The 25,477-nt window shown below is 42.1% G+C and overlaps 1 protein-coding gene across 1 annotated transcript in view; it reads left to right on the forward strand.

The window, feature by feature from the left end:
• The window catches only part of prickle1b (prickle homolog 1b), a 27,203-nt gene extending 1,870 nt beyond the window's left edge, over nt 1-25,333 (forward strand). Inside the window, exons 2-8 of the mRNA XM_054624585.1 lie at nt 16,903-17,100; nt 17,890-18,003; nt 19,285-19,422; nt 21,723-21,926; nt 22,045-22,231; nt 22,409-23,419; nt 23,516-25,333. Of these exons, the coding sequence (XP_054480560.1) occupies nt 16,915-17,100; nt 17,890-18,003; nt 19,285-19,422; nt 21,723-21,926; nt 22,045-22,231; nt 22,409-23,419; nt 23,516-24,468 (2,793 nt within the window). The 5' untranslated portion in view covers nt 16,903-16,914 and the 3' untranslated portion in view covers nt 24,469-25,333. The remainder of the gene's footprint in view (nt 1-16,902; nt 17,101-17,889; nt 18,004-19,284; nt 19,423-21,722; nt 21,927-22,044; nt 22,232-22,408; nt 23,420-23,515) is intronic.
• Nucleotides 25,334-25,477: the final 144 nt, after the last annotated feature.

A 25,477-nucleotide genomic window follows, 5' to 3' on the forward strand; every position in this document is an offset into this window, starting at 1 on the left:
TTCAACGGCTACAACGCTCACTGTAATTAACTTGTTAAATCTCGTTCATTTAATCGAAACAAGTCTGGAGTCTTGTCATCTCCGTGGCCCCCACCTTCACTAGGCAACCAGCTGAGATTATAGGAAGTCACTACACTGCCAAAACAATAGTCTGACAAATTATCATAAAATCACAAGTTGACGTTTTTATACTTTGGTTGTATTATGAACTAAACAAAGAAGATATAAGTTATTAGTAAGTGAGCTTTAGAGGTGCTGGTAGGCCGATTAAGTTTACATTGGGCTCTAGCTTCATATTTACCATACAAGAGGGATATCACTATTTTCATCTAACTCAAGAGAAGCAAATAAGAGTACTTCCCAAACAATCACTGGCGTTTGTGTCCTTCAGTTCATGGCGAAGTTTGGTATAACATTTTTGCTTGTTTAACAAATGAGAGCCAGGGTGAGAAGGTTTATTTAGTTTAAACATGTCAAAGCAAAAGGAGGAGGAAAATGTTGAGGATGATGTGATTCATATGAGAGGATGTGAAGCAGATCTTGAGGAGAGGACCTCTGAGGTTTCAATACAGAGAATGACTGGACGTGTACCGTCATACCATTATGAGCCTAGCGTTGGCAGCAGAGCTGGACGGATCATGAATGCATCCTTGACTTTTTTAGCTGCAAAGCTTTTTTGAGGCCCCTGCTGACAGTTTGTTTGTAGACAATTTTATAAATTGACAGACTCATTTTTCAGAGCAATGTCTCGCGATTAGCCGTCATCCTACAGTTCTTCATTTTCTCACATGCAACCCAGATTCTCATTCTCCAGTGGGGTTTGAGTGCCAGAGAGGAAATCCAGCCTGGAGATTGTTTTGATATTGTTGGACACTCTCCTGGAAAACCTCTTTGCTCAGCAACCAAAGGGTGTTCTCGATTTAGAGCCATTGGCTCCTCAGCTGAAACACCTCATCTGATCACTGCAGTAAAGCGGTTTGAAGAGCTTCAGATGTGTCGTGTTTCACCCTTTTTTTTTGGTTTGAAGCTAAAGAGACTCAATCCAAAAGGTGATTTTTGCCATTTAAAAACAACATTGAGATACATTCTGCAACTTCTTAATGGATAGCAGGTAACTCAAATCCCTGGTTACCTATTAATAATGCATTTCCCCTTCTCATGATGAATATGGTGTTTTAGAGCAGTTTCTTGCTTTTACAGTGCAAAATATTCTAAACATGCACGAATAGTATATACAAGGGGGAACGTGCAGATAGCAGATAACTTGCTTGTGTGCCAGGGTTTTCAGCACAGATTGGCATTGGACTACATGAATGGAAGCAATAAGAAACAAACATGGGTATGTAAAGTGTGTTTTTCTGTGTTTCTGCGATCTCCATGTATTAGTAAGTCAACACAGTTCTGTCTGTGCTGTCTCTGTCAGCCTAATACCTCGGACCAACGTGTGTACACAAAGGCAAGTTTGTGCTGTCATACTGGAATTAATCGAGCGTGGGGTTGTGTAAATCATTCCAAACCTCAGAAAACACACACTCGCTCACACACGCGCACACACATGCCTGCCAAGCAGCTATCCCCTGTAGATGTGTGTGAAGGGCCAAAGAGCAAAGGACCAATCCCGGAGCAGGAGAAGCAGAACAGCGAACAATGTGAAACGGACAAACAACTTTCTTGGAAGAACAGAGATTAAGCAAGTCTCACAGTTATATTATGAATTTTACATGGGAACCATGCCTTTATACCAGTTATCAGCAGCATTATCACTGGTGCAATGGGAGATTGCAAACAGTTCTGGAACCAACCTTCACCAAGCAAAACATTCCCTGGTCACAGCTGGGTTTTATCACATTTAATAGACTATACAATGAATCAAGATATCAGTTGAAAAGAAAAACAATAAATTAGTTGCAGCCCAACGTGCATTTTCACATGTTATGAAAATGTCTGTTCAGGTTTTGTGTCCATCAGGTTGTTCATGTTAAAGGAAATATTGCACTATAAAGACAGACTAATACTGTGTGTGTATATTGGCCTACAGTAGCCATAAACCATGGCTAGGCTGAGGGATGTGAAGGGTGCGCTGTGTAAATGTGTGTGTGGGGGTTAGGACGGCGGTCCTTCATGTGCGAACACCAGTCGTGATCCTTGTGCTCATTGAGTGGTTACAGACCAAACCCTGTAGGCCGCATTGGCTCCACAAGCCTGGTATTATGGTCAGCTTGTGGGGAGGAAAAGTAATCCAGCACTTAGAAGAATATCAGACACTGAGTAATGGACTCTGTGTTAAAACTTGCATGAAATAAAGTTGCCCGCAGCACTTGCTAAGCGATGCAACGCTGAGGTGTTGTTGAGAGTTCCTGCCTCGTGCTGCGAGTGAGAGTCGATTTGGCACCAACTTAATTACCTATACACACAGCTCTATTTGATGATGATTAAAGCCACTAGCACACACAGATACACACACCTGCCCAGACACACCTTGCCAGTCGCCAGTCACAGTAGTTAGGGAGACATTAAAGGTGATGACTATTAGATGATAATAATTAAAAGGCTTTAAAGCCCAAGTAAAGGATAACAGTATAGATAGAAGCACAGTCTCGTATAGGAAGACAAGATTGCTGCGCAACAACCACGTAATTATTCCTCGTCAAATGACCACCCTGAGGCAGAACACAAATGATAGCTTCCAGTTTTGTTTTTGATTGGGAAAAACATTAAAGGTCTCCATAACAGATTCTGGTTTGTTGGGTGATACATCACTAGTACAATATTGCTGTTATGATGTGAAAACCTCCTAATTCCAATTGCCATGATGATTCTCCACAGTCTGATGTTTGGTGGGTACATTTTTTCAGCTCAGATAAAGGGCCGCCCTTTCTAAATCCATGGGATAATGTCAAAAATGTATCGCCAAAGAACCGAAAACAACCCCAGTGTTGGAAGTAAAAAGCTGACATTTTGGAGAAAAATGTTTCACATTGAACAATGATGTTGTAAAAACATAGTCTTGTTCCTTCAAAACGGAATAACTTGCAACTGTTTGCATCATGCAAAGAATATATTTAGAAAAATGTCCTAAAATGTAAGTGACGCCCACTCATTTTGGCATAAAATAAAGTATATTGTGGACAACAGATGCAGAAAGCCATTAGTGAGCAATTGTTGGCTAAAAATAGACAGAACCAGGTCAAAAACAATGTAATTATATTTGGTCATAGATATCCAAAAGGGATATACAGAGAAACTCATTATATGTGATTCCGGGATCAAAGTTTATGTGCTTGCATCAGGAAAACATGGTTAAACTCCTGCCGTCCCTTTTTAAATTGGTCTCATGTGTTGGACAGTGTGTTCCTGAGGCTAAGGCGAGCTCCTGAGCAGAATGTCTCAATTCTGGTCTAATTAGGGACAGCCTGCTCTTTTTCTTCCTCCTACCACTTCACCTCTCCTCTAATATGCATGAAGCATCAGATGGCACAGGATGTTCACATGAATCTAACTCTGTTTTTTCCACTGACTAATCATTGTCATTCTGCTTTAATAAAGACAAGTAAATGAGGAGGACAATTTTGAAGCTTTGTGACAAATGTGAAGTTGCACAATTTCATATTTATGTAAACCGTCTGCTGTTGGGTGGCCGCCTGTCTCTGCAGAAGTCTCTGGGGACATGTCCTATCTGTCATTTTATCTCCATCTTGCCTCACACCGTCCCAAAGGAAAACCAGCTCGTTTGTGTCTCCATCCAATCAGATGCCACTCAGAGTCAGGAAATGGCTATTTGTGATAAAGGCTGAGTAAGTGAGGCTAGGGAAAATTACAGGATTCTCACCAAATTTGCCAAAAGCTGCACATTTTCTTCAACACTCACGTGAGTCCTGATTCCAGCATGAAATGGCCATTAAAACGGCTATAAAAGTATTATTTTTAATAACAAGTAATGGAATGACATAAAATGTTAAAGGGGCAAATCTAAGTGTCAAATCCAGAGAGGATTGTTTTTTATTTTGGTCCACTCTCAGCACTCTCATAGTCACCAGGCAGCTGTTTTCAGCTACAAAAAGCTATAAAAACTCACTGTAAGCACTAAACTGGAGATCATAGTGGAACATTTAGCAACTAAAAAGCTAATATTTTCCTCAGGAGTTGGTGGAGACCAAAACAGAGCTAAAAGAAGACTGAAAACTGAACTTCCATTTGTTAAATTGCAAGCTATGGCTAAAAACACAACTCCAAATGAATGCTTATGTTGCTCTGTAAATACTAGTATGTACTCCTCAAAGAAAAGCCTGCACTTCCTTTTAAGAGGAACACTTTCCTCTAATATAGCCCCTCCACCCATTAACAAGCCCCCAACTGCCTCTGTGTTCTATGGCAAGTAATCAAACAGCAGTGTATCCTTCAGCTAGGACAATTTAATCTCCAAGAAAGGGAGAATGTAACAGATATTCACCAGTAGTGGTTAGCTAATGAAAGCTCGGGGCTTTCCAAGTACTTGTCGCAAAACCAGTACAAACAGTGATTTGACAGCTGTCTAGGTCTCAGCGCTGTGAGATGCATCCGTTTCTTTTTTCTGCCTGAGAACGGGAGCTTAAATTGCCACTTGCATTAATGTGGTGGTAAATAAATGTCTTTTGTGTTTACACTAATGACCCCAAAAACCAGACAGTAAACTGGGGGCTAAGGCGTTTATTATCTCTAACCAGCCAACCGTGAAATCCTACATGTGTGGGCTTGTTTATGTATGTATCATTTCCTTCTTTCAATACATTTTAATTCATTCGGTACTTTACACATATATGTAAGTGTGCGAATGAGTGTGTCTGCATGTTCCCGTCAGAAACAGCTCTCGTGAATCCCCCTCAGGGCCTTTCAGACATCTGGTTGCGGATGGACAGCTTATATCTCCAAGTAATATGTCCAGTTAAGCCCCTGGGAGCCGCCGCTGTGCACATCATTACAGCCCTCCTCCGGCTTTGCTTGGAACTTCGCTGAAACCCTATCGTTTGGTTTAGAGGGGTACAAATATGCTGTATATCCTTTTATACTACTTCCTCCGGTCGGTCTCCCATCTGTTGCAGATTAGTCTTCAGAGTGTGTTTAGAGAGCTGAGCTAGTCGCCGAGCAGGACAGATAGTAAACCCAGAAGGTTTTAGTCAGAACTGTCAGGTAGGTCTGAATTAACAGAGAGGCCGACTGAGGATATGGCTGGCTGAGAGGAAAAAACAAGGGGGGAGGTCGAAGGAGAGAGAGAGAGAGACAGGGAGAGGGTAAGACGGGCTCCAAAATTACACAGCAAGCCCACCAAACGGTTTGTCTGTTTACCCATGAACCTCAGGCCCGCTACTCGAGGGTCAGTGTGGAATGCCAACAGCGGCTGCCTGGCCAAATTCAACCACAGTCCCTGGGAGGGGAGGGGGGACAAACAGCCCGCAAATTACCAGTCACGCCACTTTCCCTGTGATACTGAGTTCATTTAAAGCACGGCGCTCAAAGCAACTTTCATATGACACACAACCTCGATATCTGTCGCCCTCGTGGCATTCCAAACTCACCACCAAAATGTTACCGTGCTGAGCTAGGCTGATATCACTCAGTTGTTTTGTTTTCCGTCTCATTTCTATCGCTGGCTCAGTAACCCATATAAAGCAAAACAAAAAAGCGCCCTTGGGAATCGCCTATTGGAGCTAAAGGCTATATGGTTTCACACACACACCCTTCTCCGACACAGTGCTGCCTTGAGAATGGTGCCAGCTCATGTAGGCCAAACTGCGGCAATGAGTGTGACAAAAAGTGTCTGGGGCGGGGAACTTGGTCAAACCTGCCGTTCCCAGCTCTTGTTGTGTTTCCAATGCTCAATTATGGGAAAGTAAGGGCACTGGTTGTGTAATACACAGCCGTTTTATGTGTGTGTGTGTGTGTGCGTGTATGTGTGTGTGTCTTTGTCTGTTCCGCTTGAGTGATGCACCATCCCTCCAGGGTTCTGTCATTAAGCCTCTGTGTACACAACCCCAATCCCTGGCCTACATCTATCTCTTATGCAAAACTCATGTAGGATCCTCACACACACACACACACACACACACACACACACACACACACACACACACACACACACACACACACACACACACACACACACACACACACACACACACACACACAAAGACAAAGACAAACAGCTCTCCCATACTAAATGTGATGCAATTAAGCTGCTTGTCTTGCATGATATGTCATCACGTCACTGATTTACATTTGCTTCCCCCTCTTCATTTCTCTTCTGTTTTTATGAATTTGTTATTTTTAAGAAATGCTCCCATCTAGTTCGAGTGACACGGCTCATTAAAAGCCCCCACTTATCTGTTTCTTTTGGCTGAATGTGACATGCGACACACTGTAGTCAGACAGATTGATCCTTAGATTAATAGAAGGGTTGCATATTACGGCAATAATAATGCTGCATTATGCTTTGTTCAAAGTATCGTTAAGGCCACTTAAAAAAAATGAAAACAGTTTATTTAGTGCAGCTGGAGTGTTTCACTTTTATTTTGCTGTTAAAAGTAAATAGAGAAACTGGTTTCTTATCTTTGGTTGTGATCTGTTGGCTACCATCAAGCTCAGTTACATCGGTGATATAACAGTTTGTTTGTGTCTCCAGAGCAGCTGGAATATTTCATGCTCGTCTATCTTTTATTTTTGTTTTATTTTTATTTTTTAACCAATTAAGTATAGCAAATCTGCAGTGGTACGCATATATTTCCTGTCAACAAGAACAAGACAAATGTTTTTTTAAAATGTTTCCATTCTATCGTCAAGCTATCGCTAACCGCTGTTCCACTTATAAATATCTGCCTGTTCTTTCTCTTCTGGTCTTTGTATGTGAGGCGATGTGATCGCAGCAGCCTGAGATTTTATTAAGATGCTTCCAACAAACACACGCAGTCCTTTTGTTGGTTAACACGACCTCTGGTTTTAATAAAGAAGGAATGCAACTCTTTCCAATATCAAATTAGTGTTGGATTAGATGCGCAAGACATAAAACAAGTTGTCTCTTTCTTTTAGACACACCCACACACACACACACACACACACACACACACACACACACACACACACACACACACACACACACACACACACACACACACTGAACTACATTGACAGGAGATTCCTTTTGTTTCCCAATAGGTATTAAAGGTTTGTGCAAATATTTTATGCAAATGAGTTGGTATTATAGAGGATTGTCACACAGTGGTATGTTGAGAGTGATACTGTTTTACATTGCTGTCTTTTTTTTATTTCTATTCATTGTTAAGAGCACAATACAGGAGCTTCACAAGTGTTGCAAAATTCAGAATAAAGAAACAAGACTGCATTAGATTTCGCAGGTACAATATATGGCTGCACGTCTTTGCATATCATTGAAAACATGACCAGCTACTCTGAGACCTTCGTTTCCATTATTTTGAAATGCAAAGCAATAAATGCCTTCATCTATTCGCAAATGTTTTTACACAGTGGATATACTGTATAACCCAGTTGCCTGATGAAACACTTCGTATCCAAGATAATATTTCGGCTTGGCAAGATATTTTAGCCTTCAGGGGCCATCAAGGACTTGCATGCCGTCAGAGTCAGGTAATGACTCGTATTAAGCTGCTTACGTGAGGCAGACCTTGCCAATTCATGGAAACAAATTATATTAATGAATAACTCACCACTAGATATGAACTGGAGACGCCTCTGCACTGTTTTTGACAACCCTATTTAGCCCTGAAATAGCATAATGCCTCAACATACTCTAATCAGCCTGTGAGTAGTGCAGGGATTTACAGAAAATCCCCTCAAAGTTCAGAATAATGGGATACATACGCAGGGATATAGGCAGAACCAAAAGCACAATAAAGATTGACAGATACACATTTAAGGCTGAACAGAAGCTGCATTGAAGCAGCAATTATTTTCATTTTGCAACGATTTATCTAAAATGTGATGCCTACTCTTTTGGAAGCGAATGAATAGAACATTTCATCGCATCTGTTAAATGCAAGCTGGTGACTGAAGTAAGCTCTAGTTTCATACGCCCCTAAGCAGATAGATTTATTGATCTTGTGTGAGATCGCAAACACTGGTCCATGTCAAAAGGTTTCCTGTCTAAGCAAGGAGCTCGCTTGTAAAACTAACGCCAGCATGCTAACATGCTCACAATGACAATGTGTCATGCTATCATTAGCTAATTAGCAGGAATTAACACAGAGCCCAGCTGAGTCTCATGGGAATGCCATAAATTTTGCAGTTACTTGGTCGTAAATTTAGGATTTAGACCCGATAGATAGAGCTTTTAACTTTAAATCTAAAAACACTAAGGTCATGAGGAATTCCAGTTCCTCATTTTTGTGGCAATACATCCAATAGTTGAGAGAAGTAGTGTCATGTCACACAATATCTCATGATGTGAATAGAGTAATAGTCAGGGATCACCAAAGTCATTAAGATTAATTATCTTCCATACAATAGCACTGCGATCCCCAAAAGTAGATCAACATAAATAATGGACTTCCAACTTCGCTTTTTACTCATAAATGGTTTAAGTCAAGGTCTGAACAAGAAGAATCTTAACAGAAGCTTCCCAAACCAATCCCTACCTAAGCTCCTGTCACAGTTACTTGACAACTTCCTGCATTTTACAGCTCCTGTTGTCCCAAAGGTGTGCGGGCAACACCCTGCAGTGGTTAACATATCTCAGCAGAGGGTTTTATGACAGAAACTTAAATCTCACTCGGGCGGGGGGATGTCAGGGAATATTAACACCGAACTGGCAAGACCACTAAGCAGCACTACAACAGACCTGATATGCAGCAGCGAGTTTAGCTGGTGGGCCTTGTTAGCGAGGTCTAAAGATCCATTTCCTGGTGTGAAAGGCTGCTGAGAGGCGTCTGTCGGCGTCAATGGGGCTGATTGGGGCCTCATAATGGATGTGAATTGAGACGTGGATGGGAGGTCTTTTTGTGAAGCAGATATTTGCGTGAGCTGGTTTGTCAGCCGTTATGCAAATGGCCTTTGTATGCAGGACATTGCTGATTAGAATCAGAAATAGATAGTCTGGATACTGGTGTCTTTATCTGGAAAGCTACATGTAGAAAGATTTGTCTGGTGGGAGTTGGTGTAGATATATATTGACAACAAATAAGTCGCTATGAAACAGAGCTATACACAGGACTAAAATGCCATGTCTTCATTCGAAAGAAGTTAGAAATGCATTGTGATTTTTTATTTTTTTGCCTGGGCTTGTCAGCTTTGGTTCAGCAGTGTTACTTGTTGTGTTAAGAACTTTTTCAAGATTTAATCTTGCAGCTAACATAATGAGTAAGTATGAGGAGACAAAAGTATACACTGTTTGTACAGTTCATTGGGTCTCTTCCCTCTTTGTGATGGCTGATTGTTGAGAAGATCTTTAAACATTTGTGATTTTATACTTGCTGGGACAAATGTTCTTACAAATGTATTCATTTCAAGCATACACTAGCCTTTTCAAGCTGGTTGGACAGGGATTATGAATAGTATTTTCATACAAATTATATTTAATTACTAATAATTTATAACTTAACCATAACTTACACACCCTTACATTTAACAGAATTATATGTGGCGTAGCCCTGAAAAATGCCATTGAATATAATAATCGTGCTGAAAACTTTTGCAACATTCAACGCCTATGTTGGTTTTAATCCTGTGTGGGAGAGCTATTTGCACAATCTTATATATTTCATCTGGTATTTGCATGTCACGCTACTTTAACATAAGGAATGGTCTACGTGTTTTCTGATGAACTGTCCTGCAACAAGTTGAGACATGTCACTGTCCTTGTTGATTTCTGTTTTGAACAAACAGGGGGACGTCAACACTGATATTTGCATTCTAAAGGATCAGTTAAACCCCCTCTTGCCTCCTGGGGATGAAACAGAGTAGTGGTAGTGGAGTCCAGGTGTGAATGACGGTTATAAAAGAAAATGCAGAAGAGAGCAAGTCTACTTAGCACAATAAAGGTTAAGAAAGGGCCAAATTACCAGTTGAGTTCTATTCCAGTAGATAGCTGAAATGTTCAGACAGAAGGAGTGAGTAAGCGTGCCGGGTATGTGCAGTCTAGACTTGGTCTTGGATTTCAAGTATATAGCAAGCCACTAGATCTTGTCAGAACCCCAGTCCAAAGCTTTTGCCAAAGAAAGAAGAACTGCTCAGAAAGTCCTTTGAGAGACTTGGTCGAAAGGTTTCTGTCCAAACTCCATCCAACTTTAGTTGGCTCAATGTTAGACCAAATGATACTAAATATCTACCAAAGAATAAAATCAGATTCATTTTCCATCAATGTCAGTGTTTTTCCCTAGTATCATTGTGGGTAGATCTATCCGTCTCAAATAGCTGCGTGTGAAATGTGAAGCTGCCAGTCAAGTGATATCATTTTGAATAAAGCAGAGCACTTGCCTATTTTCAACATTAAAAAATGTCACATCTAAAGCAGTTGTAGCTCTGGTGAAACTGCACATTTGTGCTTATTCACTATGTCTGCATCATACGTTTATATTTGTAAGCAGCGACTTTGGGTCAAAGGTCACTGCATAAACCCTCCATTTATTAGTTCCTGCTCATCAGCCTTGGGCATGTGAATGAGACCAGAGTATCATCCATTAAGCACATGTCCACTGGCTTTGCAGAGTGCTGATACATGGCTGCTTTGCCTTATAATGACTAAGACCCATTTAAAACCTCAGTTTATTTTGCAAAGGTAAGGACAGAAGACAGAGGCCTTTTAAGCTAAATTGTAATCCTGCACATTTATAAGCCAATGAATCCAATGAACTTCAGATACTTGCTGAACCCTCTCTTCACAAAGGAAGTAGAGGAGACGGTGAGGTCAACTGTCCTCTGGTTTTCTAAAGGACCACCAGTCTTTGGCCACAAGCCCAGGGCCAAATATGATTTAGAGAGCTTTTTGCAATGTGTATCCAGATAAATATCTCGGGAAACTCAATGCACATCTTTCCGAGGGTTAAATGAGAAGTGGCTTTCGCAGAGCGCCGCCAGGACCCCTGGAAAACTTGAGAGCTTTCCTGAAAGGTTTACCCGCTGACAGGTCTGCCAAGCTTCTCTCTATCCTCTCACACGATTTCAAATATGTGTCGGTGAAGCACATTGACAATCCCATCTCTATGCACATAGAGTATTTCTCACTTTGCTAAGCTAGCAATCTAACGGAGCTATTCCTCATTTGTAGCAGGTATTTTGGCATGTGACAAACAGCTCTGTTGCCCTCTCTGCAAGTCACTTTGTGGGGTTGTCAAGGGACAGGGTGTCTTTGTCTGCTGGACAATTGAGTAAACTCATTTGTCATTTTAGGCCCTTTAAATGCAGCCGTTGCTGCTTCTCAGCCTTCCACAATGACGGATGGTGCAGAACTCGTTCAAATAAACGACAACAAACTTCCCCAGGCATATCAAGTGAGTTGTTTGTATTTTGTAGTCTGCACTGGTTTTGAGCAACATTTCACATCTTATAATTTATAAGGCTGGTGTCCCATTTTTCACATGGTGGATATCTTATTTGAGAACAATACTCTTCACTTCTAGTTCTGCCGGATTGTCAGGAGTTTCCTGACCGAAGTGCTCTTTGACAATAACGTCATTGTGATTGGCTGAAGTGAGAGATGAGGAGAGGGGACCCCTCTTCTCTCACTCATTCAGATCTCTAAATTAGGAAGGGGGCGGCGGTACCAGTGACGGGGTGAACAGACAGATCCCCAGCGTGAGAATTTCCTGAGATGGATGAGGCTGGCTTGGGAGGAAGCACAGTCAATATTTAACTAGGAAGCCCTCAAGAAGAAATTAGTTTTTTAATTAATTTTGGGGGGGAAAAAATGATCAGCTCCTTTTAAATAATTCAGTACCTCTAATTTAGGGAGAGCCGTTTCTCATAGTGGTAATATGTTGGCAAACAAATTAACACAAACACCGTATGCTACCAGTCCAGCACCAAACAGCAGAAAGACAAAGTCAACCATACTATCTCAACTCTTTCTGTTGTCACCAAGTTGCTAAAGAAAAATCAGTTATAGGTTTACCGTTTAAAAGTTTCATCATTTTCCACAGTTTTGTGCTGTTAGCCATTTTCTAAAACAAGGCTTAATTGTCATCAAATAGCATATGGTGCAACCCTTTACAATCACATGCATAGCCACATGATCTAATCAGCAGCAGACTATAAATAAATGTGACATTATTGGAGCAAATGACATGAGATACATTAAACTTGATGACCCCTGAATGCATTTAATGACAGTGAGAGTGCAACTATGTAGTTACTTGCATTATTTCTTTTCAAAAAGGAAGTCAAACCCTTATTTTATTCTGAAAGTAAAAAGATGGGTTTGACATTAACTTTGATATTAATCAGCCTTTACTAATTTTGATAAGCCAGTGAGTTGTCTGGCTTGTAGAACAAAAATCTTTAGAAAGAATCAGACTGACTGAAAAAAAAAGGCAAAGAGAAAGAGTGTGAGAGTAGAGTGGACATGTCATCTGGCTCTCAGGAATCCTGCAGCCGAGTTGGGGGGCTGGGTGGAGGGCTTGATGTCACTCTGGTGGAGGAAGGGGGTGTAGAGATAGGTGGGGTGTTGACTGTGAAGTGTGTGTGTGTGTGTGTGTGTGTGTGTGTGTGTGTGTGTGTGTGTGTGTGTGTGTGTGTGTGTGTGTGTGTGTGTGTGTGTGTGTGTGATTGAAGTGCAGTGACAGGCGATTTGCTCTGGAGGGGAGGAATGAGGGAGGGGCCGACTAAGGCTTGGCTGCCCCAAGAGCACACACCAACACACACATACATCCACTCACTCCCACACACTCACAGGGATCAGAGACACTCCAGATAGAGACGTCCCCTCTCTGCCCTCCTCCTTTGCTCTTTGGACCCTCGAAATTTTGGATAGCTGAAGGAGCTGCTCCCCAGCTGCGGAGTGAGTGAAAGCCTCGTCTTTTCAAACCCCTGGCAGCCCCCTCATTGCTGACATTGACTTTCAAAAAGCCTGAGCCGTTGGGGGAATACTTCCTGGCTGAGTGGGATCTGGATCTGATTAGAGTGTGGATCCGTTGAGCTTGATGCTGCAGACATGTAGCAGGAGTTGGAGCAACCGTGTGACCAGGGGGATTGTGTAAGTGAATGAGGGCTTTATGCGAAGGTGGAAAGTGAGATGCTTTCCCTGGAGGTGAGAGGAAAATAGATGAGCTGAAACTTGCATAATGCAGAAGGATTATGTTGAATGAAGAGAACTTTTGCTGCTCTGCTGTGGAAAAGGCTTGGACCATAACTTAGATCTGTTGATGAGGAGGCATGCAATGGATTGTGGGAGATTTCCTTGGTTTTACAGCATCGCCTGAAGTGTTGAAAGCTTAAGCTTTGCTCCAAATTAAAAATTATTTGTGCGTGAGAGAAGTGATCTTGGATGTGAGTATAATCTCTATTCTTGTTATAGTCTGGGATGTATGTGTAGTGTGTATAGACATATACACAGTCAATGTGTGTCTGTGCAGGTGGTCTCACTCAAACTGTGTTAAGTCTCCCGGGTACCCCCTGACACCCATTTGGCCTTAAAATAACACTCTTTGCCAGTCAAAGAGTGATGACCTCGGCCTTTGAACTCCACAATTTAATGGTTTTCCTAAAGTAAATCCTATGACGTTTAGAAAAATAGGCTTCACTCTGTTTTTCTTTTTTTTTTTTACTGTTTTGGTCTCAGCAAGCGCTCAACATCTCCATATCTGTCATTTGAGTTAACCACAGGTTACCAAAGCTGTGAATGCTCTACCGATTTGATATTTTAACAAATATCTCCTCACTGAGAGAATTTGATACACATGTGTTAAAGTCAGTAAATAAGGATGTATTCCTTTAGTTTGCCCAGGGTTGTGTTCATTTGAAAATCGCACGTGTTTGACTAACTCATTCCTCTGCGATGGAGGGCCCCTTTAAAAGTGTCGGTTTAGTGGGGGAGGTACACATGATTAACCATTAGTCGGCTACATCTGGCCTGTGTTTACACAGACCCAATGTTGTGACTCTTTAAATGCCTTTTTCAAAGATTTTCCCTTTCTCGCCCCTTTAACCTTCTCCTGTCACGTCTCCACCGTGGCACAGGTTAGAGGAGGAATGGTTGGACATTTTTTTAAATTTTTTTGACAAAGACAGCCATTGTTTTTATTGCCAACGGGTGGCATGGTGTAATGTGAGTTGCAATGTGCATTGGCTCAGGAATCCGCAGTCACCTTTTCCCCCGTAACTTCTGGGGTGAGCGGCAGGAGAGCTGAAGGGCAGCGGAGAAAAGATACCAGGGCACCAAACTATAGCAGCATAGATCAGATTATCTGGTTTTAGCTTTTCAAAATGGAGGATTTCTTGTTTTATTTATTTTTTGCCAGATAGAACAAGGAATATGTAACCTTCGAAATGATCGAATACCAAAGAAATGGATAAGGAGATGTTTTGACAGTGTTTCGTACATTCCTTTCCAAACATGTCAAACGGGATTTTGCAATATCACGCTAATATGAACACAAAACAATCACTCTAGTCACTGCAAGTTTGTAAAATGTGACGGCTCCCATGTTGTTTATGTCTGTGGTGATGCTGGGTGGCCCTGTGGCTTTGGGTGTCACATGTTGCATTAATGGCCCCATATTCTTACACAATTAGGTCCCACAAACTAACATTGTGCCACTAAGATTGTGGCTAAAACATGTACTCCATCTAATTGCAGAACGTTGTGGTCTGAACTAGGTTAGTCGAGATAAAGCAGAACAGGTCAAGAAAAGCTTCTGGGTGATAACATTATCTATCATACCATAAAACCTGATAGATTAGTCACTGAACAACAAAGCAACAGTCAAATACCCCCTTGTTCTGTGATAAGAGCTTTGGTTCGACTTTTAACAGCATTTCTAATCTGTAAATTCAGTGTTTAGAGGCCCTGGGCTTCTTTCAACTGTATGCTAATTGAGGCCATGCTAATATTTCCCTAGTCTTGTTACTTTTGACTAAACAGCTTGGCATTGGAGGCCTTGAGGGTGAGCTGAGAGGACAGAGGTGACATTTCTATGAGGATGGGGCTGCACAACAACAGCGTTTGTCTCGTGAGTTTAGTTTCAATCGACCTGTGACCTTTGGAGGGGGTACAAGTAAGATAATCATTCTTTAGAGGATCAATACATTATCATACATTTTTAAAGGAAAAGAAGGAATGGGGCGTGATCTCTGACTTCTATTTATGACGTAGAGAGGTGTTGAAGTACTTCCATAATCTTCAATCAAAGGATTTCAATTTTATATTTACATATTTTGTATCTGATAAATCACTGTACAGAAATTATTAGATGAGAGCTCAGAAAAAAGGAAAGGTCTATAATTTTTCCTTGCCCCAGAATAATATTTTATTTGACTCTTTTCTTGCAAGATTTACTGTAAAATAAACTCAAGTTTGTCATAATGTTGGCATCTGCGAATTCCACTTTGAATGTGCAATTCGGGCTATGAAAAAGTTATTGCTCTATATGCTTATTTTGCTTTAAAGTCCCTCAGTATAACAGCATAAATCCAAATGAATTTTAATGACTGCTCTACAGTCACAGCTAACAGGTATAAAGTTTTATCAATAGAAGCCATCAAGATCCTAATGTCCCTCAAAGTGCTGCTGTCGTGTCAAAGATCAAACCTACATACAGTTTTGAGGGCCTGTGTTAAGTTTCCGACAGTTTTCACCCAAACAAGTTCTATTCTTGTACATATTTGCATGTCAAAGAGGCAGAGCAAAGCAAATCACAAGTGGCCTTTTCAACACCTTGAGACCAAAGTGCTGTTATCAGGCCGAGGGGGCTCTGAAGAACATGACTGCTGAGATAAGAGGGCTACTGCTGAAGGCATGAGACACAGTGACGAGACTGATTAATCCCTATTCATGTAACAGTCCAACTGTTATCAGCTTGTAAAGATTAAGAAAAAAAGCTGCTGAAAGTGGATTCAGGCTCCAGCAGTCTGAGTGGACACATGCAGATTGATGATTTGATTTTTGGAAGATTATTATTGCCACATTACTTGTTTTGTTTTTCCTGATCATAGATCAAGGGGTAGCAATACAGCAAATCAAGCCATAGTGCAAATAAATCTCCACCTCAGTACAATGTGCTGCTTACACATGCTTCACAACCTTCAGTACGTTGTCGCAAAGTGGATAAGAGCAACAGATGTTTAGTGGATAACAGCTGGAGATATCTGTTGCATCACGCATAGCGGTATAATTCTAGTTGAAAAAGAATGTACCGTTGTACCTTTGTAAGTACTGTAAGGCTGTATGGTTGGTTGTTGAATAAGTACACCACACTGGAAAAGGCCTCCAATTGTTTTTCCTTAATAAATCATCCTAAATTTGTCTTAACCTCCCTTTGAAGGTGGACAAGAAGTATTTGAGGTACTTTATCAAGCATGATTCTGTAATGGATAAACAAAGGAGTTATGACATACTACACTAATGGGATGGAAAATAACAGATTAGTTTTCTTGAGTGTGACTCAAGTGGTTGAATTGGGAAAGGATGGCGTGATACGTTACAGAAAAACTTTGTTCTCTTTCAACCCTTAAAATACTGCTGGGAAAAAAAAGAATAATCTTGTTGAGAAATTTAGAGATTAAAACTAATTGACTGAGGACAGAGGAATTTACAATAAGTGCAAAAAGACTTAAATCAGCAGTAACCCAGCCAGTGACAAGAAGTGGCAAGGTAGAAGCCTGAGGTTTGGGTATAATTAAACAGAGGAGGTATAAACAAAGAAATTCACAATAATGAAAGGTATGTTCTCACTTTTTTATCCACAGCGCCCGTGTGTGATGAACCTGGAGCGCAGCGAAAGAGGGGAGCGCCCTTCTCCTCGAGGCCCGGATATGGAGCCTCGTACGGGGGGCAAGATGGGGAAAATATCTGTGGGCTTCCAGAGGAGCTCCACCTCAGATGACGACTCTGGATGTGCGCTGGAGGAGTATGCGTGGGTGCCACCGGGACTCAGGCCTGAGCAGGTAGGACCCATTTACATCTTTCCTCCAAAATTACTTGAATTACTTAAATGACCCCCGCTCTTTGTCTGTTTGGTGGTTCAATTTTACTTCAGAGGATGAGAGTATAAACATGGTTGTTCACAGCATTGGGTTTGAGTTGAAGTAAGGTAATGTGTGCAGACTTTCTGTTCTCTAAGCCATATTAAGGCTTAGATTAGTAATGCCGCATGCTAAAGCCCAACATCTGGCTATGGATTTTTTTTCACATTCATTGTATTTAAGATACACATGTTCAGCACATCTCAGTCAGAAAGTGTTTGCTGCCTCCAATATATTTCCATATATTGTCATGGAAATGAACACGTCACCTACAGAATTTTGTCAATGTTTCCTTTTCCCCTGTCAGCGTGAATTAGCCCGTAACATTTCCAATCCCTTGCAGTCTCTTGTGTGTGGAAAGATGTCACAGTCAGACGCCTGTAACTGGATTGAGGTTGACATGTTTGCCCACCAGTATCACTGAATAAAAGGACACATATAGCAGCAGTCATTCTGCACTGATATCCAGCTGCCCTCAAATCTGCCTCTCCTCAAGCATACTGTTAACACTGCTGGCCTCCGGCTGCAAAATTCTCTCTCATATATGTGGACTATCTAACTGATGGTATAATGGAAAGAAAATGACAACAGAGGGCCCTTCAAACTCTATGAGTATAATACTCCTAGTGTACAGAACAAAGCTACATATCAGCGGACATTATGTAAATGTTTTAATTCCTCTAATGTTCGTTCATCTGTCTTAATCCGCAGGTCCAGATGTATTTCTCCTGTCTGCCAGAGGAAAAGGTGCCGTACGTCAACAGCCCCGGAGAGAAGCAAAGGATCCGACAGCTCCTCTACCAGCTGCCGCCGCATGACAACGAGGTAAAGATAGTTAGAGAGAGACAGTGATGGGGGTGTGTGGTCAAACAGACATGCCAACTTGTTATGACTTATAAAAGCTCCTATATGGCCCCTCTGAGAATCTTAGAGCTTGTAGTTCTTCTTATAAATTTTGTGAAAATTTAATCAATGCATCAGACATATTGCAGCTGAGGGATGGATGAATGAGAGTAAGGAGTCAAGTTCATTTTGTGAACTAGAACTAAGCTAAACTTTGGTCTGAAATGTGTCTGGCACTTTCATTTAGACTGAAATGCCATATTTTATCAGTTAAAGCTTTCATAGATCTCTTACTCCTTTACCTTTAAAGAACATTTAAGTTTTTGTTAAATGAGAAACATGACCTCGAGACAAAAGAAATATATACAAATTGTATTAATTTGGTATAAAATTGACAATAAGAAATGTCAAAATATAACATGCCCTTACTAAACTATAAAGCAACAGCTAAGTCGGGTCTTAACAATCTTTCTAATCCCTTCTTGTAAAACTAAAACAATGGCTGCATTCCCTCATCTGTTGAGGGAATGCAGCACTTCTTTTGACAGTAAAGCACATGCCAGCCTCTTCTTCTGTATAATAGCTTTATGGTGTGTAAACAGCACTCCTTTCACATCTGTGTTAAAAGAGTTTACATTAGGAGATATGGCAGAGGGGTTATCACCAGAGGGGAGGCACGAGGAGGATGGGGGGGGGGGGGCTACTGACGGAGGTGGTCTCTGTATGCACACATGGGAGATACACAATAGTAACACTCAACACACACAGTGTTTGATTGTGCGGTTTTATGATGTTTGTCGGCAGACCTGATGGATGAGGGAGCAAACTGCCGGAAGATTCCTAGCGTAACTGTGGTTCGAAGGGATAAGCACTCAGTGTGTGTTGTGTGTATGTGTGCAAAAGGGAGAGACAGTGAGTGTGTGGAGCTCACACACAGGCATCGTTTACTGTTGTTTAGAGAACAGCCGAGCTAGTTGTTAGGATACTCTTGGTCTTTTATCCGGGCCATCATCACCATCTCTAAACACAGAGGAAGGGTTTGTCTGGTGCTCACGCCATCCTTTCAACACAGCCTTCAGGGGAATTAGCTTTAATTAAACCCTTTTTTCCAGCCTCTTATTGACTGCATGTCATATATTTTCCCAAAGGTGCACGCAAAGATGAAAGCTGAACCATCATCAGCAATGAGTGGGAGTGCTAAAATCTTCCTTTCTGTGCTTTTACTTTGTTAACTCCACTCATCTCTATCTTTCTTTCTTGCAGGTGCGTTACTGCCATACTCTGACGGAGGAAGAAAAGAGGGAGATCCACATGTTCAGTGCCCAGAGGAAGAGGGAGGCACTGGGGAGAGGAACACCCAAGATCCTGCCCCGAGCTCTGCACCACACCCGTTGTGAACATGTAGGTGCCACACGTGGATACCAGCGAGAACACACACTATGCATATTCACACGTGGACTTGAGTCATTTAGTGTATGTAGCCATAAGGTAATATAGGAGGAAACCAACCTTTGGGTCTTAAGTTATTTATATCACTATCGGCTAACACCCACCATCCCAACGCGTAGCAGCCAGAGGCAAAGTCCTGATTGGCTAATGCGATGGTTTTAATCATGGACATAAACCTCCTAATTAGGGCGAGAGAGGAAGCAGGGAAATTGGGAGGCTCACGCTCAAGCCAAGCGGAGAAGCCAGTTCCTCATGAGGAATTTGACAAGTTTCCTGCCGCCCATCTATATCTCAGCATGACACACTGCAAAATAATTTACAGGTTAACAAGTAATTCATGCATATAGTCTTAAAAATCCTACTTTTTTCCAGACAAGTCACAATATGCACCACATTATTCCACATCAACTGGTATAATACTCAGCTCAGTACATGCAGCTGGTTTTAAGACTTATTCTGGTAAAGAGTCGGCATGTTTCTGCATCTGTTGACCCTTGAACAAAGTTTTAGATTCACTGGTAAAACAGAAATTGTTTAGTCTATTAAATACATAAACAGTATTATATAAGCATGTACTGTAAAAGCAAAGTATCGCCTTTATCCTTTGTGTGGAAGGTCCAAAGTTTTTAGGAATCCAAGCTATTTTTCAAACAGCTGGTTAAGGGAAACTTGGCTTTCAGGGAAAAAGAGACATCTGGCTCTAGACATGCTGGTTGAAGTCATAGCGAACTATGAACAAACAAAGCATCGGAAACAAAATCCTAAAACTGGACCTCTGTTTCCTTCTTTTGATTTGGGTATTTAAACAAAACACTAAGTGTCATTCAAGCTGTCCTTAATCCCATTCCGGAATAGCTTCCTTTCAATGCAACAAACATAAATATTAGTGTTATGTGGCTTCTGGGAAATTGAGCCCTGATCATTGAGTAAACCACATCCTCTTCCAGCTAAAGCAGGCTAGCCATATTAAATCCCCCGGACAGGCAGATGAAGTCTGTCATCACTCAAACACAGATGCTACCACAGTGATGCAAGGTCACACACACACTGAAATGTCATAGGAAACTCAACGGACACACACATTCTCAGACATACTGAGCATGCATGTGTATCGATATATTCTCTGCAAACACACAACCACCCTGTGACTTGTCCTCAACACATGTGGACGTACACAGACTGCACATGCTTATGTATTCAAAAGGATAAATCACGAAGATGTGTACATTCGCACTTTGTCAGGCTCCAGTTTCCCTGGTGGTGACACACAACACCCCAGTATCCGAGGCCCCCATGTGTCCACCCTGGCAATAATGGTTAACAGCTGGGCATGCTATCCCATAGTTGTCTATGGGTGTCTCATAGCTCTGCTGGGTTATATAAAGACTCGCGACTGCACGTTCAGGCATGCTCTTCCGATCTCTGTTGAGTCATACGATCTTTGGACTCAGGACCAAGGCCAGTGTATTCGGTTTAAGCTTATGGGACAAAAATGCTGTCCAATTCCTCAGCAACACCCCATGAATATTTGATTACTTTATACCAAGGGGGAAATAAAGAAATTAATTAGTTAATTTGAGTTTCCATTTGTCCCAGAACCTTTATTGCAAAATAAGTTATGATAGGAGTCTAAGATGTATCAATGTATTGCTCCAAAGTCATCCCATTCACTTTTGAATTGTTATTTTGCATCTGCCTCCATGTTAACACAAATAATTCTTATCACGAAGACATGGGGTTGGATTATCAAGGATTTAAAAAAGAGTTAGTTAAACTGTGCATGGTAACAACCGTTGCTGTATTTGTAGTATGATTGTCATCACTGTAGGATCCCCAATGTGTTTTGAATGGATCATATTCCTTTGGCTCTTGCAGTATGATCACCTGTTGTTTGGCCTTCTTTGTTTTAGCAGCTCTGCAATTGAAACATCAGCAGATATGTGATATATTTTGAATAGTTATCTCCTAAATCTTTTTTTGTTTATGTTGCATTCCTTATGTGTCACAAGCATCAACTGTACCACACATCTATTTTTAAATGTCTTTGCTGTATGTGATTGTCTCTGTATATCTCCAGGGTTTCACTCTCAATGTAACATACTTAGCACCAGATTAATTATTAATGCATATTAAGAACGGTCATGGACTCAATGATGAACCCCTAAGGGTTATAAGCCCCTTTGAAAAAAAAGAATTAAAATGCTTGAAATATAAATCTCATGAATCAGCTGTTGTTTGTGTTTGATTTTCAGTGTGATGGAGGCATCAATGGAGGGGAGATGGCAATTTTTGCCTCCAGAGCGGGGCCGGGACCCTGCTGGCACCCAGCATGCTTTGTGTGCGCCACCTGCCAAGAGCTGCTGGTGGATCTGATATATTTCCACCAAAATGGCAAGATCCTCTGCGGGAGACACCATGCTGAGCTTCTCAAACCACGATGCTCTTCTTGTGACGAGGTAAGGCGCAGAAGTCGCCACACGACCCACTTGATGTTTTACAATGAACCATGGCATTACCAGCACCAAGTCCAAAGAGTTCCACAGAACTAACAGCGGTATGTGCGTTTCCCTTTAGATCATCTTTGCGGATGAGTGCACTGAAGCAGAGGGTCGTCACTGGCACATGAAGCACTTTGCCTGTTTTGAGTGCGAGACAATGCTAGGGGGGCAGCGCTACATCATGAAAGATGGCCGTCCCTACTGTACTGGCTGCTTCGAGTCACTGTATGCAGAGTACTGTGAGGCCTGTGGTGAAAACATTGGTGAGTTATTTTTGTATGGTGCTGGTTTATTTGTTTCTCTTGGGATTAGGATAAAGAACTTAATCCTTATAATCAAGGTGAAACACGAGATCTCGCTGATGTATTTCTTTGACTACATGCGTAGAAGTATGATACCTAATAGTATGCTCCTTTTCTATCCGTCCTACAATCTTTTAGGTGTTGACCATGCCCAGATGACCTATGAAGGTGTGCACTGGCATGCTGCGGACAAGTGCTTCTGTTGTGCCCAGTGCAAAACATCCTTGCTTGGCTGTCCCTTCCTGCCAAAGCAGGGTCGCATCTATTGCTCAAAGGCCTGCAGCCAGGGAGAAGACATTCATGCATCTGACTCGTCTGATTCCGCCTTCCAGTCTGCCCGGTCACGTGAATCACGGCGCAGTGTGCGCATGGGGAAGAGCAGCAGGCCTGCCGAGCAGTGGACACAGTCACAGCTGTTTGACCCCCCTGCCGCTGTACCTTCGGTTGATTATAAGTTTGGAAATGGAGGGGGAGATGGCGATAGAGATGGAGATGCTGATTTCGACGTTGGTATCGTAGGGCGCAAGATGGCCCGTCTAGGCCTGGAGGAGGAGAGGTTCTGGAGGGAGCGGGAGGAGCAGGATGCTGGTGGAGAGGAGGATCCAGAGGAGTGGGCCCAGCATGAGGACTATATGACTCAGCTCCTTCTCAAGTTTGGTGATCGCGGGATGTTAAACCAACTTCAGCAGCCATCACTAATATCTCCCAGCCCTAGCAGCGAAAGAAACAGGCTAATGAGTGTCTCTGACCCCTGGCTTAAGCCTGATTCTACATCTATGGGGGTTAGCGCCTCCTTTCCTACCCCTGCTAGTCCCACCCAGAGCCAGACTTCCAATCAATCCCGTGCCAACAGCCTTAGCCCTGGGCTGATGAGCAAGAAGCACCTACCTGAAATGTACTGGGCCCAGTCCCAGGATGGGTTGGGAGACTCAGCCTATGGGAGTCATCCAGGACCTGCCAGTGCCAGAAAGATCCAAGAGCTGGAGTCAGACCAGGATCAGGACCAGTCTGGAACAGGCAGACGGGCCTTCTGGCCAGACACCCGGCAGTGGTATGACGATTCCCTTGAGTGCATCGCTGATGAGCTTAGGAAAGCGGAGCAGGGTGCTGGTGACTCCATGGACTCCCTTGCGCTCTCAAACATCACTGGTAAGGATACTGTTGGTTGCATGTGTTCAGTAGAAAAAAAATGCTTTTTTCTTCTATTGAACAGCTGTTCAAAACTCTTCTGCTTGCTCTTTTTAGGTGCATCAGTGGATGGAGATGGCAGGGATAGACCTATAGTCTACACACTCGCCCTACAGGATCCTTCAGCAGCAGATGACTGCGAGAAGATGAGCAATATGGGAACCTTTAATTCATCTCATCTTCACCACAGTGCCAACTCTCTAAACCTTAACATGGAGAAGGGAGATGAGGAGGTAGCATTGTCAAGGAGAGGAGGCACACCAGGAGGACACCTCTCATTGTCCCCAAATTTGGAAGGCCTCCCTCCCTCCTTTGTCCATGCCCCAGCTCTGAGGAGGAGCAAGTCCCAGTCCAGGCCCCCTCAGATGGTCAAGTTCTCAGAGGACACTGTGGACAATGGATATAATGATGGATTTGACGTCAATATTAGAAAGCATCCTATGAGTGAGAAGCCACAGCGGAGGGCATATTGCCCAGACGAGATGGGCGGAGAGAGAAGCCGCCCAACTAGCCACCATGGGCGCAGCAGGCAGCACAACCACCGGCAAGGCCGGCAACACAGGAGCCGCAAAACCCGCTCGGACAACAACCTTCACATGATGCCTTTGGAGAAAGCTCAGAGGCCGTACGAGCCCCAGCAGCAGGGTCTGGTAAACCCTCCATGTGGAGCCATGCTCCTACAGCATCCTGCACACAGACTACCCTTGGCCTACTCCCAAACCCAATCTGACTATATGCTTCAGGGCTCAGCCCAAGGAGACCCACGCGTTGAGCATTTCTTGGATCTCTACAGAGATGAGGATGACTGTTGTTCCACCTGCTCTTCCTCATCATCAGACTCTGAGGAGGAAGGCTATTTCCTGGGCCAGCCAATCCCTCAGCCTCGAGCGGCTGGGCGCTACTACGCTGAGGACTACCCTACTAGGGTTACAGCCCTCTCCCCCCAGAGCCATGGCTCACAGACTGGTCGCAGAAAAAGCCACCGCTCCAAAAACTGTATCATCTCTTAACAGCTCAGAGTGCATTTACATTATAACCTGCACTACACTAAGCAATAAAGTCAGATTTTCTGATTATATGATGGATCAAATCTTGGTTTAGAAAGGTAGTTTGAAGCACACCATCTGCACAGACTACATATTATGCCCTAACAGACGTTCAAAATGCATATCATATTTCTCGCCCAAATCTGTGAAACATATAGTCAGAAAATCTTTTTTGTGTGTGTGTAAGTGCAAATGTACCCCATATACTGGGTCTTATTGAATTTTAGCACTAACATGTTTGTACTGGTTAATTTGGAAGCCTTTCTTAAGACAGAGTGGGCAGAGTAGCGACTTTTTCTTTCGTTGCAGAATTTGCAATAACGTTTTGTTTTTTTTGTAACGGTCAATTAAAAGTTTTGCAGCAATATATTGTTTTGCATTAAAGTGGCTACACATTGAACAGGGGTTGATAAAGTAGAAAATAAGCAAACCAAAAAATTATTTAATGCATAATAGTACAAATGATAATGTATATACTAAGTTAAGATTTTAATACTGGTATTTTTATATCCGTGGTTTTAAGAATCGTTTCTGTTAAGTGTATGATATATAAAAATAGCAGTTGTAATGGTAAACAAACAGACCTCGTTATTATTTCTTGAGAAACAAAGAAGGTGCCACTTCATAACTGTGCTCTTCACAGTAAAGTGCCATGTTACTCTGTAACAATGTCTTTAACATATATTCTGCAATGCTATTGGTGTACAAACTATGATAGGAATGTCAGTAACACCTGCATTATCTATATTCAGCTGAACTGTTCACTACCCTTGCTCTGACATAACCAGATAAATGCTTTATGATGTAAAGACGCTTGTAATAAATAATTTTCTCCTCTCAAAGTTTCAGGAATGGTTGTTCTTTGTTCCTAAATATTGAAATTACATCTTTTAACCCTCAGATTGTAGTGATATTTTTAAACAGTGAGATGCATTGTAGAGTTTATGGGATTTTGTAGGGCAGCATCGGGATC

The sequence above is a fragment of the Anoplopoma fimbria genome, chromosome 23 (assembly GCF_027596085.1).
Source record: "Anoplopoma fimbria isolate UVic2021 breed Golden Eagle Sablefish chromosome 23, Afim_UVic_2022, whole genome shotgun sequence".
Lineage (NCBI taxonomy): Eukaryota > Metazoa > Chordata > Actinopteri > Perciformes > Anoplopomatidae > Anoplopoma > Anoplopoma fimbria.